This window comes from Bos mutus, chromosome 17 (genome assembly GCF_027580195.1).
Source record: "Bos mutus isolate GX-2022 chromosome 17, NWIPB_WYAK_1.1, whole genome shotgun sequence".
Taxonomy (NCBI): domain Eukaryota; kingdom Metazoa; phylum Chordata; class Mammalia; order Artiodactyla; family Bovidae; genus Bos; species Bos mutus.
In genome coordinates, this window is record NC_091633.1 from 66,352,972 (window position 1) to 66,371,224 (window position 18,253).

An 18,253-nucleotide genomic window follows, 5' to 3' on the forward strand; every position below is an offset into this window, starting at 1 on the left:
CACATCATTTTATTAATTCTCACAGCATCCTGATGCAAGAAGCAGGACGCGGCCTCTGGTCCCTCAACTTCTCATCTCACACTTGGGCTCAGTTGCCTCTGTAGGGCTGCTGTTTGTGCGTTTATTTTTGGTCAGGGGCTCAGAAAAGAATCCATGGGAATTCTAAGGGGGAGAAAACACCCTGAGGGAGAAAAGGCTGAGAAAGGATACATACAATCCCACTGTAGCAAATGTAGAGGATACACTCCAGTGAGGAGAGAGCGCAGAAGCAGACAGGAAGAAGGGGGAGAGGAGCGAGCTTCTTCTGCGGCTTTTACCTGCCATGTTCGCCTGGCTGGTCCCCAAGGCCTGAAGAATCAGCTGCAGCTCCCTGACAGCTGTGGCCGCCTCTTCTCCACAGGACATGTCCGGCTCCAGGACCAGTTCCAGAAGGCCGATCCCTACCAGACAGACAGAGTCAGCCTGACCGGACCTCTCTAGTTTTGGTCCCCAGGCACATCAGCCTAGAGTTTTAGGAAAACCCTGCGCCACTGACAGGCTTCCCGAGTGGCTCAGTGGTACAGGATCTGCCTGCAATGCAGGAGACGTACGGTTTGATCCCTGGGTCAGGAAAATCCCCTGGAGGAGGGTGTGGCTACCCACTCCAGGATTCTTGCCTAGAGAACTCCATGGACAGAGGAGCCTGGCGGGCCACAGTCCGTGGGGCTGCAGAATGGGACACTGAGCGACTGAGTGTGCACACATCATTGATGGGCTCCGACTCACTTCTCTTTACCCTCACTTCTGAATTTTTAACTTTGGTTCTTTTAATGTCTGCTTCCAACACCAAGCTGCTTGGTCCCTGACTAGGTGGTGAAGTGGATTTCAGTTTAGTCATGGGTTAGAAGGCAGTCCACAGAAAGCACAGTCCCCACCTGGCTTGCTAATCAGCTCCACCAACACCAATGTTGATATCCTGACCCATCTGTCAACCTCTGGGGCCTGTTTCCTCACCTGGATTGGGAAAACCCTGGAGGCGATGGGCGGTGGCAGGAAAGAAGAGGAGCATCCCCAAGCCTACCTGCCCTGTTCAGGTCAATGAGCGTCTGGGACCGCAGGTCGTCGTGCAGGCTTTTGCCACTGTCCTGCTCCAGCTGGATCTGCTTCACCCTCACGGTCCTGGTGACCATCTGACTTGGCTTCCTCCCCACATAGACGCTGTATGCCAAGCTCCCGTTCACAGCGATCGGCAGCCTCTGCTGGGTAATCTGGTAGCCCGCCTGCAGGCAAATGGGGGCCAGAGTCACTAGTCTGTAAGTCAAAGCTGGGAACCAGTTGATCACTCCTTTTAATGTCCTAAAACTACAAGCTTACTTAAAAACACAATACGACAACAACAAAAAAAGGAAAACGAGCCGAAAGATTATAGTCTATGCGCTGCGGCCATAATCTAGCCTGGCCTCTCCTGACTTCTCTGAGTCCCCCGTCCCCACGCCCCCAATAATGAAGCCGTAAAGCACACAGATCCTCACTCTTCCCTGTGGAGTACCATTCTGGGGACTAACAGTCATCTCTCTGTCTGCAGCCTCTGAGAAAAGAGCGTGCTGTTTCCACTTAGTTCATTAGCTCAGCCCTGCATCTGCTTACTGGGCTCCTGACAGACCCTCTTACTGGGAGTGCTGGCTAAGCACCCTGCCATCGCGTCTCAGCGCAGCCGACAGCAGCTGCCAGCGCCGTGAGCCTGGTTTTGTTCCTGCTCTCTGAGCTAACCGATCATGTCAGATGCCCTCCCTGAAAAAACTTCCCTTGTTCCTCGAGCCAGAAAATGCAGTGACACTCACGCTCCACTAATAGGAAGCATGGAGCACTAAAACACTGATGGATGTTGCCAGCGCTCCCTCACCACCTTCTGAGTGGGCGGGAAGGACTCCTTTCAGATGCACACACACTAAAGAGAGGGCAGGTGAGACTCGGCGAAGAACAGAGGATGACACTGACGCAGCGTCCCCAGACACTGTTCTCGGCGCTTCACACCGTTTAGTTCTCAGCACAGCCCCAGGAACAAAGCACAGGGCGTGGAGAGACTAAGGACCCACGGCCAAAGCCACACAGCCAGTAAGCATCAACATTAGGATGTGAACTCGGGTGACCTGGCTCCACAGTCTATGTTCCTGGCTTCCTGGCCAGCCCTGTTCAAGCTTAAGCTGTATCAGAATCACCTGGCAGGGCGGTCAAAACACAGATCTTCTGACCCCACCTGAAGTGTTTCTAACTCTGCAGGTCTGGGGTGGTGCCTGAGAATCTGTATTTCTGACACGTTCCTAGGAGACGCTGATGCTAGTGGCCTGGGTAACACACCTTGAGAACCACTGCATTAGGCCACCTTGTTTTCTGTGCTAAGACAGCAAGTCTTAATCTGTAAAAATTAAACTCTGGGAATGGTTGCCAACTAAAATACAGATGCTCTGTGAAACTGTGATAATATGAATCAACTGTGTAGATAAAAACAAACACTTTTTTAGTATAAGCATGTCCCGTGTAATATTTGGCAACACTAACTCCAGATTATGTGAGCTACCTGGGCCAGAAAGATCAGAAAGCCAGAAAAAATAAAGCATCTCATTTTTCAGTTGCTTACTGCTACATCTCCCACCTTAACCAAACTCGTTATCGCTCTTAAAAGATGAATAAATGCAGTTTAATTATTTCTTCCCTACCAGGCAGTGGAACTTGCTAAAAAGCTGGCAGTCAGAGGGGAAAAATAGCAGCAACTAGAGAATTCAGGTTCCCGTTGCACTTTTTATTTAATTCCACTCCTGCGTGCACCTGCTGAAAGCAGCTCACCCCCGCCTTCAGTTCCGGGAGAATAACATGAAACAGAATCAGCACTGCTGACGGCCTGAACCTCAAGCGGGGCCACACTCGCCATCAGAGGCTCAGAGCAAATCAAACATCATTTGGGAAACCCACTCACCATTACAGTTTTGGTTCAGTTCAATACTATGAAAAATTGGCTCCAGTTCACACTGGCTTTTCTCATAAAGAAAAAAAACTTTCTAATTTTAAGGAGAAGGCAGGTTAATATCGGGTTTACTGCTTTGCCAATTACTGTCATCCATCCAGGCTTCTGGTTCATGTCTCCACTTACTACTGTCCACTTAAGCGGCCCTTGGGGATAGCAGGCATGTCTGCAGAGGAGATGGTCCTATTACTGGGAATCCCAACTTGACAGAGGGGTGCTCTCCCTGTCCTCCGAGCCACAGGATGCATTGACCACTGCACGGAGGTGGCTTCCATCCTAAACGGCAATTAGCACCAAACCCCACAGCTGGGCTGAGCCTGAGAACGCAGGCTGCCTCCCCTCTGTGGTCAATTACGAACGAGCCCCCAGAGCACAAGGCTCCTGGTTGGAGCTGGCAATCAGGACCCCGTGTCCGATCTGGTCTACGTTGCGGGGAACTGGCTTCATCAGCCAGGCAGGGCCTCCCGCAGGGCTGGACTGAGCTCTGGCTGAGGACGCATGCAGCACCCCCCACAGCAAAGTCCTGGCTCTGGGTACACGGATGGACAGACAGAGCGTACTCACAGGGAGGTCTGCATAGAAGTAGTGCTTCCGGTCAAACAAGGACTTCCTGTTGATGTGACAGTCCAGGGCTAGGCCGGTCATCACGGCTGCTTCCACGCACCGCCTGTTGAGGACCTGCAGGGACAGGACACTTACCGTCTGAGCAATTATGCTTCCCTGTGGACATCCTCCCTGGACCTGCGATCTCACCCTTCAACAGGTATGAGCTCTGGTTCTTCCTATGGGCAGCTCAGCTCACAAGCCAACTCAGTGTATCTGGAATTGGGGAAGTGAGTGAAAGTCTCTCAGTCGTGTCGGACTCTCTGTGACCCTATGGACTGTAGCCCGCCAGGCTCCTCTGTCCATGTGATTCTCTAGGCAAGAATACTGCAGCGGGTAGCTGTTCCCTTTTCCAGGGGATCTTCCCAACCCAGGGACTGAACCCAGGTCTCCCTCACTGCAGGTGGATTCTTTACCATCTGAGCCACCAGCGAAGCCCAAATTGGGCAAAGTTGATTAAAAAGTCGTGGTGGTGGTGGGCACTTAATAACTGCCTCGTCTGGAGTCCTTTCCCCTGACACGACATCGAAGTTAACACGGAGGGTCCCAGCAAAGCTCAGGAGAGAGATAACTACAAGGAATACCTTAGTCTCATCCCACTGCTAGCAGAACAAGAAGCCGCTCAGAACACACATAGGCACTGACTCCTGGAGGAGGATTGGAGAAGCAGCCCTCCAAACCACCTCGGTGAGGCTGGGAAACACTGAGACAGAGAGAGAATGTGCTTCTGGAACCAACAGGGCTGCAGCCATCTCCCCCAGGGCTGGGAAGTGCCGTGCGCCTGCCTCCTGCTTTGGGTCCAGGCCCAGCTGAGCCCCCAGAAGGCGGGCCTGGGCACACTTCCCCTTCACCTGCTGCCTCCGGGGCTTCCGAGTTCCTTTTGGATCCCACCCTGTCCAGCTTTCAGGAGCATAAGACCAAGAAAGGGCTAGCAAATTTTCCAGCTCCAAAGGAAGCAAACAGCTTTCGGAAATCTGGGTGGGTAAGTGGCCGGAATAAGGTGGACAACTAGAGATAAGGAAAAAATGTATTGAGATGTGGAGTCAGACAGGCCCTCACCCCTCTTGCGCTGTGTGTCTGTACAGCTGCAGGCCTGGAAGCCACAGTTCCCCATCTCAGGGAGAGAGAGAGATGCATGCAGAGTGGGCAGTCACGGCTGGCTACAATCACAGCCCCTCTAGGGCAGGAATTCAATAAACAGTCCCTTTTCCCCACTCTGCTTCAGGGGAAGTTTTGAGGACTGCGCTTGCTCTGCAATATGTTTCTGTTTTTCATTAGAATATTTATGAGGTTCTTTAGTGCATTTAGTATGTTTTTATCTGTGTAGGGCTTTCCGGCTAAGGTTTTTCACAATCACCATTTTATTTCCACCTCACAACAACTCTGTAAAGAAGGAATTTGTACTATTTCAACATATCAGAAAAAGAATAAAGACCCAGAAAGACCAAGAGACTCGCCCAGGAAAATGATAAAGCCAGTTCGAGTCCGCACGTGCCTGAGCCCAGAGGGTGACAGTCAGAATCCCCATGGTGCGGGGACCAGGCACCCAGACACGGGTGGGACTTGTTGATCAGACAGAGTCTAAATGCAAACCTGTGTAAGAAAATGTGAGAGGTATCTCTACTTGCTGCAACATACAGCCCCCCTCAGCCCCCGCCAAAGAAAAAGCCAACAGCAAACCTCCCTCCTAAAAACATCCTCCCAGGCCTGGTTTTGGAAGCCAGGTTACAAAATGGAGTTGTCTCACAGCTTCTATTCAGAGCTCTTCATTTTGGGCCAAGTAATATTGTCAGCTCTGCAGTAATAATGGTTTTCATGAAAAGATGTGTGTGTGCTGGGGGCGCTGGGGTGGGGAGACACAGGATGCTCTAATTATTGATGTTTTTACTTGCTAATGTTTGGCGTTTTACTGAACAGTTGTTACCACAATACAAATAGAGCTGGTGGAGAATCCTGCCAAATTCAAGCCTGCAGATCTGATCTGGGCCAAGGCGCACGAGAACCTGAAACTGGGGTCCTGCCACGAGGCTCGCCCCTCTGGGGCTGGGCAGCAGCGTGGTGTGCCTGGAGACTGCTGGACTGGCCGCCTGTCAGTTCTTGCTTTTCCACCCCACTCTTCTCTAACCACCGCTTTCTCTCTCGTCTCTGCCCAGTCTGCCCCTTTGGGACCAACCTGCTCCCTCTTTCTAGGCCTGGAGAGCACCCAGGTCTGTTTTGCTTGCTTCTTTCTGAGCGTGTGCTGCTAATAAACACCCCGTGCCTGGTGCTGTGGGGGAGTGGAGAGCCACGGGTGATCACAGACTCACTCTCCCCGTGTGCGCACGAGTACCTGGGCACTTGATAAAACATCATCCATTTCCAAAGGATAAGAATGCGGTAAAACACATAAACATTACAGCAGTATTGAATATACTTTAATCTTTTCTTGATGATTTAGAAGGCCTGGAGCACTTCAGGGTCAGGATTATAAGCATCCATCATCACCACACTACAGGTGCACAGGGGGGCTAGTAAACAGAGAGAGCCAGTTAAAAGAATGCCAAGAAAAAAGAATTTATTACAATCCTAGTCAAGCTGCTTGTGACAGATGGAGGTCCAGGTCAGCATGTTCTGAGGAGAGGATGCAGAATTGGAAACTTCAGCTGGGGCTGTCTTTATCTCACACAGTGCCTTCAGTGTCTATACAGACAGTTCTAGGCTTGAGGGGTGCCGAGTGACACAGGACGCTGCCGCTGGCCTCAAGGAACGTGTGCTGGGGACGTGAGCCTGCCGGCATGGCCTCCACCCTCTGCAAGTGCGTCATCCCCATGAGCACAGTCCTGATAAAGGCTCAAATCCTACAGCGTCCTGGGGCCTAAAATCACTTGGCAACCGCCGTGTCTACACGGTAAAGGCCAGCCTCTGCCACGGTCTAGCTCTGACCTGAATCTTCAATTCCATCTCCTAACACACACACACACACACACACACAAACACACGGGAAAGGCCAGGCTCTGCCACGGTCTAGCACTGGCCTCCATCTTCAATTTCATCTCCTAACACACACACACACACACACATACACACGGGAAAGGCCAGGCTCTGCTATGGTCTAGCGCTGGCCTCCATCTTCAATTTCATCTCCTAACACACACATACACACACATACACTTGTCCTCTGCTCCATGGTCTAGCGCTGGCCTCCATCTTCAATTCCATCTCCTACACACACACACACACACACACACACACACACACACACGGGAAAGGCCAGGCTCTGCTATGGTCTAGCGCTGGCCTCCATCTTCAATTTCATCTCCTAACACACACACACACACACACACACACACGGGAAAGGCCAGGCTCTGCTATGGTCTAGCGCTGGCCTCCATCTTCAATTTCATCTCCTAACACACACACACACACACACACACACACACATACACCTGTCCTCTGCTCCATGGTCTAGCGCTGGCCTCCATCTTCAATTTCATCTCCTAACACACACACACACACACACACACACACACACACACACACACACGGGAAAGGCCAGGCTCTGCTATGGTCTAGCGCTGGCCTCCATCTTCAATTTCATCTCCTAACACACACACACACACACACACACACACACACACACACACCTGTCCTCTGCTCCATGGTCTAGCGCTGGCCTCCATCTTCAATTCCATCTCCTATCTCTCTCACACACACACAACCCGCCCCTGGGTCCCCGGTCCAGTTCTCCTATACAAACAATGCTGACTGCTGACCGCCCTATTCTTATTCACAATCTACGGAGATGTCACCAAGTCTGGGCAACTTTCCTTACTCTTCTTCCCATGTGCCTTGCTGACCTTCCACAAGCGTCCGTTTGTGCTTGCATCACGGTGGGTCAGATGTGTGTGCATGTATTGCCCCTGAACTAGGTTCCATGAGAATGGGCACTGCCTGTTCCCCCTGGACCCGGAGCCCCACAGAGAACGAAAGGCGGTGGTGGTCAGGAACGGGCGCTGAGCTCCAGTGAAGAGGGAGGGGATGGGCATCCAGGGCGGGTCTCAGAGAGGCCGCGATGCCTCTGTCTCCTCTAGGCTGTTACCTCCACCCACTGGCCTTCAGACGTATTTCTGGAAGTGCCCTGAAACGACGACCAATCACATGTGACAAGATCAAAGAGGAATGAAAAAACTCCAAAGACGAACGTGTCCTGAAGATGCAAGTTCCAGAATTTTCTTTGCAATTCACATAAAGTAGACTACAGAAGGGCTCATGGGTAACCACAGCAGCTTCCCTGTGGAAGGAAACCAATGCTCCTTGGCACTCACAAAGCACAGCTCTCTCCACGGAGCCTGAGCACAGCCCACTCTGGCTTCGGGAACCATCGATGGCAAGTGCTGGCTGCACCCTCTTTATGTCAGGAGGTGGGCTGGGCACACCACACGCACGTGCCAGGCAATCCCCTCGGCAGTCCTAGGGCAGGTACCACCGTGATCGTCATCTTACAGATAAGGAAGGAACGCACAGAGGTTAGGTAACTCGCCGCAGGTGACTAAGTAGCAGGACATCAGATCCCAGAGCCCAGACTCTCAACTACCCTCTTACCGTAACTCTTCAAAGAAGGAGGCGCATGAGTGTTGGCACTCAAGCCCGCTAACACTGAGCCATAATACTCTAGCAGCAGCTCAAACCAAACCCTTCCAGAGAGGCAGATACTGTTTCTAGCAATTTTCTTCCTGCCAGTTTTTCTACGTGCACAGGCTTGTTTTCAGATGTCTAACTCTAAAAAGGTGAGCACTGTATTCTTGGAATTTTGTAAAACACTCCGTACACATGTGTTTTACACAGTGGCTCTGGCACGTGGCGGCCGGAGAGGGAGTGGACCTAGAGTTTTTCTCAAGCAGCATACGTTATCACTGGACTTTCAAAACCTTTAGACACAAGTACCCATGAAACGATTTATCACGTAAGTAAAAAGCTGATTCTTTAATTGGCAGTTAAGAAACCTATGAGCGGTGGACGGAGGAGATGAGACAGTCAATATATGTCATGTCCAGAAGAGAGAGGCCGGGCATGTCACAGCCAGGAAAAGGATACAGGCTGAGGAGACAGTGAATGGCTTTTAAAGGGATTATCACTTGTTCCACTTGTTTGCAAAATAAGCAGAGCTGCAACCATAACTTGGTGCAATCTAAAACACATCCAGCACAGAAGGCGCAGAAGCATCATGAGACTTCCAAGGACAGGCTGCGACCCCAATGTGAGAAGCAGGCTTCCAGTCTTAAGACTTACTTTGCCTAACCAGACATTTCCTGACCTGTAAGTGTTACAGGAAGCACACTGACTGAAACTGCCCACCCTGGCCAGGCACCGTAGTAACCACTGGCATGAGTTGTTTTATGACAGGAGATCCTGATAAGGAACGCAGAACTAATAAGCCACCACCAACAGGAAGAGTCTAGGAAAGGTGGAAAGGAGACACCGTGTGTCTGTCCACTTCCCAGAATCCCCCTCGCCAGCATCCATCTTGGCTGAGTGATGCGTGGGCCACCAGGAAAGACTCTGAATTAGAATGATCGGCCAAAGACCACCGGGAAACTAATCCCATCACCATAAAACCTGAGACTGTGAGCCACATGGCAAAGCAGTCCTCCTGGGTTCCCTTACCCTACTGCTCTCCACCCTGGTGCCCTTTCCCATTAAAATCTCTTGCTTTGTCAGCACATGTGTCTCCTCGGACAATTCATTTTCAAGTGTTAGACAAGAGCCCAGTTTCGGGCCCTGGAAGGGGTCCTCCTTCCTGCAACAAATGGCAACTCTGGTGGGGACTCTTCTTGGCTGAGACTGACATCCTGACCACTCGGGGTACTCAGGGGCCAGCTTGCCAGACAATGGACCAGACCCAGTGGCCGCAACTGGGACCCTTTTATCCCTGGTCTTCTCCTGACATGGACAACTGGCCAGAGTGCCCCGACCAGTAAGGAACAAGAGACTTTATTGACCTCTCTCCCCTTCCCTCTCTCTTTCCTCTCCTTTACCCTTCCTATCCTTCCTTGTTTTTCTAGTCCCCGGGTCCTGGATGCAGGATACTGGTTGAAGGGCCCTCAGCCTGAGCTGAGGATTGGAGACTGATCACCTCCTCTTGGCAGAGAACTCGAATTCTGATTCTGGTCTGGTCTGATTTCTGGTAGGGCCGAATTCCAGTCCTCCCTTCTCTGGAAGCCGAGGGAAACGTCCCATAACGCCTGGGTGTCTGTTGGTGGCAGGAGACGTCTTTAAGGCCACCCCTTTTGCCCCCTCTCCAGCCTCCCCACCTTCTTCTTTCAACCTGGCTTCCTTTCCTCCCTTTGAAATCTTTGATCTGACGTTCTATGTCTCTACAGGAGGTTTTCTGAGAGACTATATTCTTGTATTTAGGGGAAGTGTCTTGTATTTAAGGGAGTGTCTGATGAGGACTGCCAGGTATATGTGTGTGTTTTAACTCTGTGTTCTGTGTTGTGATTTTTGATGGCCATTTTGCTTTGTCTGGCCACCATTTGGTTTAGACCTGCCTCCATTTTGTTAGAACTTGAGTGCCTTTCCCTGTGCCTTGAGGGCTCTCAGGAACACGTATCTAGACCATCTCTAATTCCTGAGACTGAGGGAAAAGGGGAAAAAGACTTTAAATTTTTTATTTATTTCAACTGTTTTTTTAATAAACTAGTAAATTTTATATTGTAATATCTAATTCATGACTAAACTTAGAAAATGAAGCTAGATCTTGCACTGTGTATGTCTAAATATGTCTTGGTTTGTCTTTGTGTCTGGGTAATATTTTTGAGGTTATTTGTAAATGAGGTCTATTTAACTGGCTTAAAAAAGGTAAGCACTTACAAATCAAATAATTCTAAATTAAACAAAAAAAAAAATAAAATAAATAAATAAATTAAACAATAAATTCCAGGTTCATGTGAACTGGGAAATATTCAGTATTAAATACCTGATATAATGTTCGTTTGTTGACCTAATACAGACATGTCTCAGAGTAATTAACATTAAGTAGAATATTTTCATTGTACCTAGATTTAATATAAGCTAAATATTATATCTGTTACAAGATTGTCAATAAGAAATTACCTCAAGTGAAGAAACTTCTAAAAAATTAAATGAGAAATTAGCTTTTACATAAACTCTATTAAGAATAATTATTCTTTAGAAATATCTTTAAAATAGTCTCTCCAGATAACTAAATTTCTAAAAATAAGTGTTGAAGTCTACTGAATAGTTAGTCATTTCAAATAAAATAAGATTTTGAAATATTTACTACTAAACACTAATTTCCTTTTACAGAGAAACTAAAGAGATTTGGGACTATAAATGAACAATGTTTGGTGCCATCCTAAAATGTTCTAAGAAAGCAAGGGTTTTGGAAATTATCACTGGTATTTATACTCACCAATCTATAAAATGCTAATATAAAAGTTAGTTATTGGTTGCTAAAGGAAAGTAGGAAGTGTGTTTTCAGTAAAAAAAAAAAAAAGAAAGAAAAAGGTGTGAAAAATACTAAAGAGAGTTACGATCAGATTATCTAAAATTGGATTACAATTAGTTAGATAAATGGATTTTGTTAGGAATGACACAGCCATAAGAAAACTGGTTAGAGCCAACTAGGTCCAAGATGGCGGAGCTGCCTTTCACTAGACCTTGAGCCTTGGTATTTACACCCATTGTGACATATCAACAAGCTAAATGATGCACCCATCGAGGTTGACTAAATCTGACCAAATGTTCTAAACCCTTTTAATTGATCTTTTTGATAAAACTTCCTAAATCGAATTCTTTTGAAGTTCTTTTGACCTCTAGCTAACTTTGGGGTGCTTCAGAGGGCCCCTGAAACATCCCAAGAGAGATATTAAACTGTGTTTATTTGGTTGGTTAAATTACATGAAAAAGATTATCAAATGATCAAATTATCAAATCGACTCATGTTAAAATGTATGGTAAAAGTACTAATTACTAATAAGATACCCTAGAAATTATATGGAGTTCTTAACATTCTGATATGTCCTGGTATTCGAATAGAAAACCTGATGACTTCACAAAAGTTAACAAAAGGACTGAAAGAAGCAGCGAATATGTTTATAACTTTTACGGTTTCTCTCTGAAAAATTACGGGTTTTCAGGGAGTAGGGAAAACCTTCCTCTCAAACGAATTAGGACAATACTTTGATAAAATTAAATGTTACAAACAAAACAATTATGTTTTCTCTCTATCTGACTCCTCCAAAAAATTGGAAATTCTTAGGTTTCCAGTAAGTTTATCAAATGAGTTAGGAAAGTTATCTCACAGGTACAAAAATCTCAAGAAATTTTTGAGACCTTAAAAAAGGGAAGAATTCACCTAGATTTGTTAGGCAAAATCTGTGATAAGTCTTTGGTGTGAGTTTCCCAGCCGTGTTTTATTTTAAAAGTTCAGTCTGAGACTCTATAAATGTTTCAGCAAAATAAAAAGTCTATAGTCAATTATGGTTATAAAAATCATCAGACCAAAATTAGTGAGAACAGACCTATTTTGCAAACAAGCTAGCCTTCATTTGGTTATATTTGATAACAATGAGGGTAACTTTAGGGAGAAAAAGATATTTCCAAACAATGTTAAATCCCAGTTTGTTAATGGAGGTCTGCATCTAGTAAGACTCACCTCTTAGATAGTTCTTGGCTGTTATGTGATATTAATGTACAATTTAATTGAATTCTTAAAGAACACCCTAAGTTTGTTTCTGAAGCTTATCTCAGTAATCTATCTTTGGATGAAGACCAGATGCCTCATGACCTGCAACCAGGACTGGAAAAAGACATAATTTAAGGGTCTGTCTCCAACCTGGATGGAAGGACTTTTTTTTACCAGGTACTCTTAACTAGCTCATGCACAATGAAACTGAAGGGAAATTAATTCTTAGATTAATTCCCACATCCAAAGGCCCCTACACTGGATTGGTTTACAGAGAAGACAGCTGACCTGATCTCACCTTAAAATGATGCTTAAGCAGGAGAAACTACACTACACCAGGATGAGAAGGCAACGACATCAGAGGTAGACAGCTTGCCCAAGATGCTGGACATGATTCGTATCATCATTTATGTTTTCTTGACTTCTTAGACCTTTGCATATAAATAAAGACTTTTCTATCATAGGTCTGATTCCATGCTAGTTTTAGAAATCAATTCAATTGTTGGGTTTTTGGCCAATTACCTGTGTCTAGTTCTGGGTTACCTTGTTAAATTTCTCTACTACAAGACTCTAGCTGGTTGGCCCTGAGAAAATTTACTTTAAAAATTATAGTCATATTCAGGTTACTGTGATATTACTAGATGGGATCACCTCACACCGGGTCCAGCCCCGGTTAATAATGCCTGCTCTGACTCTGGCCATAAGGATAGCAAAGGGGCTTTTTCATCAATAACCTCAGATATGCAGATGACACCAACCTTGCTCTGACCAGAAAGTGAAGAGGAACTCAAAAGCCTCTTGATGAAAGTCAAGTGGGTCTTAGCCAGGCAAGTGGAGAGGCAAAAAGTTGGCTCAAAGCCCCATCAACATTCATCCTGAAGGAAGAACAGAGAAGATCAGGAGAGATCCGGTCCAATCACTTCATGGGGGGAAATAGATGAGCATGGAAACATTTTCAGACTTTATTTTTGGGTTGTGCATCAAAATAGGGGTGCAGATGGTGACTCAGCAGTCCTTGAAATTAAAAGAGGCTTTCTTTCTGCAAACTTGGAAGAAAAGGATTTAGGTGATTTAATCATCTTTTAGAGGAGCATATGTTAACATTTTATGACCCTTTCATGAATAATGGTTGTCAACAAAGGTGATTATTCTAAAGGCTATGGTTTTTCCATTAGATAAAGTTGCATTCCTATAGGGCGGATGTGAGAGTTGGACAAGAAAAGAATTAACTGAGGGTCCAAGATTACAAAGAATTGATGCATTTTGAACTGTGGTGTTAAGAAGACTCCTAGGAGAGTCCAGCTTGCATTAGCTCAACAAAGAAATCCTCAACCAGTCCATTCTAAAATTTTAGATCAGCCCTGCATTGTTCATATTTGGAAGGAATGATACGTGGTTGGGAGGCTGAAACTCCAGTACTTTCGCCACCTGATGCAAAGAGTTGAGGGGTTTCATTGAAAAAGACTCTGGGAGGGACTAGGGGCAGGTTGAAAAGGTGGTCGGGTTGAGGATACAGAGATAGCTGGATGGCATCACCAACTCAATGGAAATGAGTTAAAATAGTAAAACAGACAGATTCTGGTTGGTGATGGACAGACAGGGAGGCCTGGCATGCTGCAATTCCTGGGGGCTCTCCTGCATGACCTTGTCATGGGTGGGAACTCCCATGCTGGTCGGACATGACTGGGCCAATTGACTGCTCTGAACTGAATTTGAACTATTACTCAAGCTCAATCAGAGCAACAAGAAAAGTTTCAGCAAAGGAGGAAAAAATCTCCAACAATTATGGGATGGATTTATATAGATAACACCAGCTATGGTAATTTAGGCTTAAAGTCTCCTCTGTGTTGGAAACAATTAAATCATACTAAGGACAATCAATCTAGTAACACTAGAAAACAGGGCTATGTGCCTTATAGATGGTGTCAATATATAATTTCCCTGGAAGATAAAGACTCTACAGAGCAGACTAAGTCAGATGACCTGAGATTTACTGGGCTACATCTAATGGAAGCTCTTAACTTAAGTCTTACTTGTGACTTTACTAATAGTGCTGGCTATGTTATTTGTATTTCACCTATTTTACAAAATTGCTATCTCTTACACTGTCAAATGTGTGTCTGAGGGCTCTAATAGAATAATATATAGTCCCATATGAGATGGATGATGGTAACAGTGTAACTCCAGATACGGGAAGAAGCAACAAGAGGGAATATTTTCCTGGACCAAGAGGCTAGTAAGAGGTGGTCCAGAGAATTTTGGATACTGTTTTATGGCCTACTCCAGTAACAGCAGATTGAGTGGCCTGTCAACAAAATCTCTGCAAACCTGAGAATGGACATTCTCAGCACCATGGGATAAAATAGTCATGAAATGCCCCCCTCAAAATCATGGTCAAGTTTATGAGCAAAAAGGGGCTCTGCCAACTGAAGACTGACACTTGCCATCTACATCTACAAAAATTAAATCATGGCCGTTGCAACTGCTGACCTTCAATTCCTCTGAAAGGGGTTCAGGGTGAAAATCACGAATGAGGCACTCTGTGCTCTGGGAAAAACTGGCAGAACAGGCCTTCAGACAGTTAGATCTTTTCCAGAGAAGATTTTATGAGTCCCAATTCTTGCATCTTCTCACACCTAGAGAAACACTGACATCATTAATGGTGAAATCTGCTTTGACTGTTAAGGAAAAGTTTACAATTAAAAGTCAAAAGAGAGTAGCTATGGCACCCCACTCCAGTATTCTTGCCTGGAGAATCCCATGGACAGAAGCCTGGTGGGCTGCAGTCCATGGGGTCCCTAGGAGTCGGACACGACTGAGCGACTTCACTTTCACTTTTCACTTTCATGCATTGGAGAAGGAAGTGGCAACCCACTCCAGTATTCTTGCCTGGAGAATCCCAGGGACGGGGGAGCCTGGTGGGCTGCCGTCTATGGGGTCACATAGAGTCGGACACGACTGAAGCGACTTAGCAGCAGAGTAGCTATGGTTCAGATATCCTGGGAAATAACTAGGTGATCTATGGGTGTACTTTCAGATTAGACCTTGCATTGCTAAATACTTGAGTTTTCTGAGTCGTGTCAGGCTTGGATGCCACCATTCTCAAAACAATGTCTGCTGGAAGCTAGTAACTGCAACCTTACTTTTTATAAAACTAGGCAACTGGATACCTGGCTACAAGTCTCCCTGAAGTGCCAGGTCCAGTCTGGGTTTCAGGCCTAATCTTCTAAAAAGAAATGAGATTTATTTTGTCTACAAAATTCCAGTTATCCCTCCTCCAGCTACTTCTAATTGGGTCTGTTACACCAAAATGGCAGACCAAGGGATTGAAATTTTAATCATACAAGGCTCAGATCCAGGACTTGGAACTCAGGAATACTTCCAATTCAGTGTCTATTCTCCAAGCTGAGGCAGTCCTATGCTCCATTTTGACAGGAACTTATCACAGTCATAGTTGCCTAGTTCCCTAAATTAAAACTGAGCAGGACTCTGTGGGGCTCTGGAGTAGAGATCTGTTCTGTGTTCTCCATTTCTTATCTGTAGAATATAGACTTCATTCAGCCTCCTTGACCTTCCCTGAGTTCCAAAGGATGGATTCAAACAATTGCTAAAGTCACAAACCCTGCAACCCTCACCCCAAATGTTGCCTTCTGTTTCGGGGACCAGAGATGACCATCCTGTTAGGTCTCCTGTTTGGCCCTTGTCTATTTCATCTCTGAGAGGAGCCAACAGTTTCCAACTAAACTGCTGTTACTCCAAAGGTGGAAGCTGGTTTCAGATGTGGAACACCCCGACTTAGATCAGGTAGAGGGAGACTTCTGCTCTGCTAGGCAGGCCTACGCCCATGCACAGCAGGAAGAAGTTACAGAAGGAAGAGACCTCCGCCCCAATTCCCAAGAAGTGTCTTGAGTATGAAGTCTCTCAGCGGGGAGTTGTTAGAGGAAGCACACTGACTGAAACTGCCCACCCTGGCCAGGCACCATAGTAACCATTTGCATGAGTTGTTTTATGACAGGAGATCCTGATAAGGAATACAGAACTAATAAGCCACCACCAACCGGAAGAGTTCGGGAAAGATGGAAAGGAGACACCGCGTGTCTGTCCACTTCCCAGAATCCCTCTCGCTGGCATCCGTCTTGGCTGAGCGATGCGTGCGCCACCAGGAAAGACTCCGAATTAGAATGATTGACCAAAGACCACCAGGAAACTAATCCCATCATCATTAAATCCGAGACTGCGAGCCACGTGGCAGAGCAGTTCTCCTGGGTTCCCTTACCCTACTGCTCTCCACCCGGACGCCCTTTCCCAATAAAATCTCTTGCTTTGTCAGCACATGTGTCTCCTCGGACAATTCATTTCCAAGTGTTAGACAAGAGCCCAGTTTCGGGCCCTGGAAGGGGTCGCCTTCCTGCAACATGAGTATAACAATCATTCTTTTAACCACAACTCCCAATACACCTAAAATAAACGATCAAGGAATTCACATCCTACTTTTTAGTATGTCTTGATTATTTCCCTCCTCCTAAATCCTCCAATTTAATTCAGGCTTCCATTCAAACATGCTCCCCTCCAAGCAAGACTTCTGCACTGATCGCCTGGCCACGTTTCTCCACCTCCACAATTAGCTCTGGACTCTTGCCTCTGTACCAACTGATTCTTCTAAAGAATAAATCCGTTCACATAACTCCCCTGTTAAAACCCTTCTCCGGCCTCCCCATCACTAAAAGGATAAACACCAAGTGCTTGATGGAGTCTTCAAGGCTCTTCGAGGTTCGGCCCGATCACCTTTCTGGCTTAGCCCTAACCCAAGAGACGCTCATACAGCAAGACACATAACATGCTTTTGCACAAGCTGCTGCTTCTGCTGGGAACACCCTTCCTCCTCATCCATTTGAGCAAGATCCTGGCACCTGGCAAGACTCCCCTGTAGGCATCCCTCCTTTTCAGGTCCCCGCCCTCTGGAAAAGCACTGGCTCCCCAGCCAGACTGAGCTCCCTGAGGGCAGTCAAGTCACTTTATCTTCTTTGCCCTATTATTTAAACGCCATGCCAGCTGATTAAACATTAACTGAGGTAGTGAATAATTTAGCATCCCTTTTATCAACATCCCAAACTCCATAAGCTAGGAAATAAAAGCAAAACTGTTTTATAAAATATGTGTTAGGAAAAAAGAAACCACTCAGTATGTAGAACAGACGCGATTTAATGCAGAGACTTTATTACACAGATGACAGACGGGCTAGGATGTCAAAGAGGCAACTGAGAAGATTCTCAGCGGCAAGAAGCCGCTCATGCCCCAGGGAGGGAGGGGCGGGGTTGGCGGGGGGGCAGCGTTGCTGGCAGCAGGGGGAGGGCACCAAGGATGCTGGAAACCCGGTGGACCCGTCTCCATGGCAGGAACCACGGGTGTGACCCCTGCATTACCAGAGATGCTGCCGGAGGGAAAAGGGAAGGAGAGGCTCTCTGTTGCTGCTTTCCTCCCAGCGCCAGTCTCTCATCCAAGCCTCCCGCCTAAGCAGTCAAAACCCAGCTAGCAGGGGAGGCATGAGGGGACACCAGGAAGACCAGCCTGTGGGGGCAGCGTGCCCCCCACCCCAGGACACCCTAAAGAGCAGGGGAATGGTGAGCGGAGGCTCTCGAGAACGCGGGACGGACCACACAGCGAGCCACATCCATGTCTGATTCACTTCTGTGTCTTTTTCTTTTGATAAATATCTAACTGATCAAATGATATCACTCTCAAGTCTGCCCAGTCAACAACAAAAAAGAAGGTCTTGTTGACTCCTTTTTCACATACTGGGAGCCAAGAATTATGAAATGTCACTAATGCATAAGGAGCATCTGTGATAACTCAACGTGGGCTGGACAGAACTCTAAGGTGACATTAACCATTAGGAAAGGATTTGCTATGAAGATAATGGAACAAAAAAGACTGCATACCTTACTCAAGTCGATAAAAATACT

The 18,253-nt window shown here is 46.7% G+C and overlaps 1 protein-coding gene across 2 annotated transcripts in view; it reads right to left on the reverse strand.

Moving 5' to 3' along the window:
• GATB (glutamyl-tRNA amidotransferase subunit B) overlaps positions 1-18,253 on the reverse strand; it is a 103,378-nt gene that overhangs the window by 53,317 nt on the left and 31,808 nt on the right. For both annotated transcript variants that reach the window (XM_070386655.1, XM_005910233.3), the window contains exons 3-5: positions 3,566-3,679; positions 1,061-1,259; positions 318-440 (exon numbers count right to left, since the gene is read on the reverse strand). In XM_070386655.1, coding sequence (XP_070242756.1) covers positions 318-440; positions 1,061-1,259; positions 3,566-3,679 — 436 coding nt within the window. The remainder of the gene's footprint in view (positions 1-317; positions 441-1,060; positions 1,260-3,565; positions 3,680-18,253) is intronic.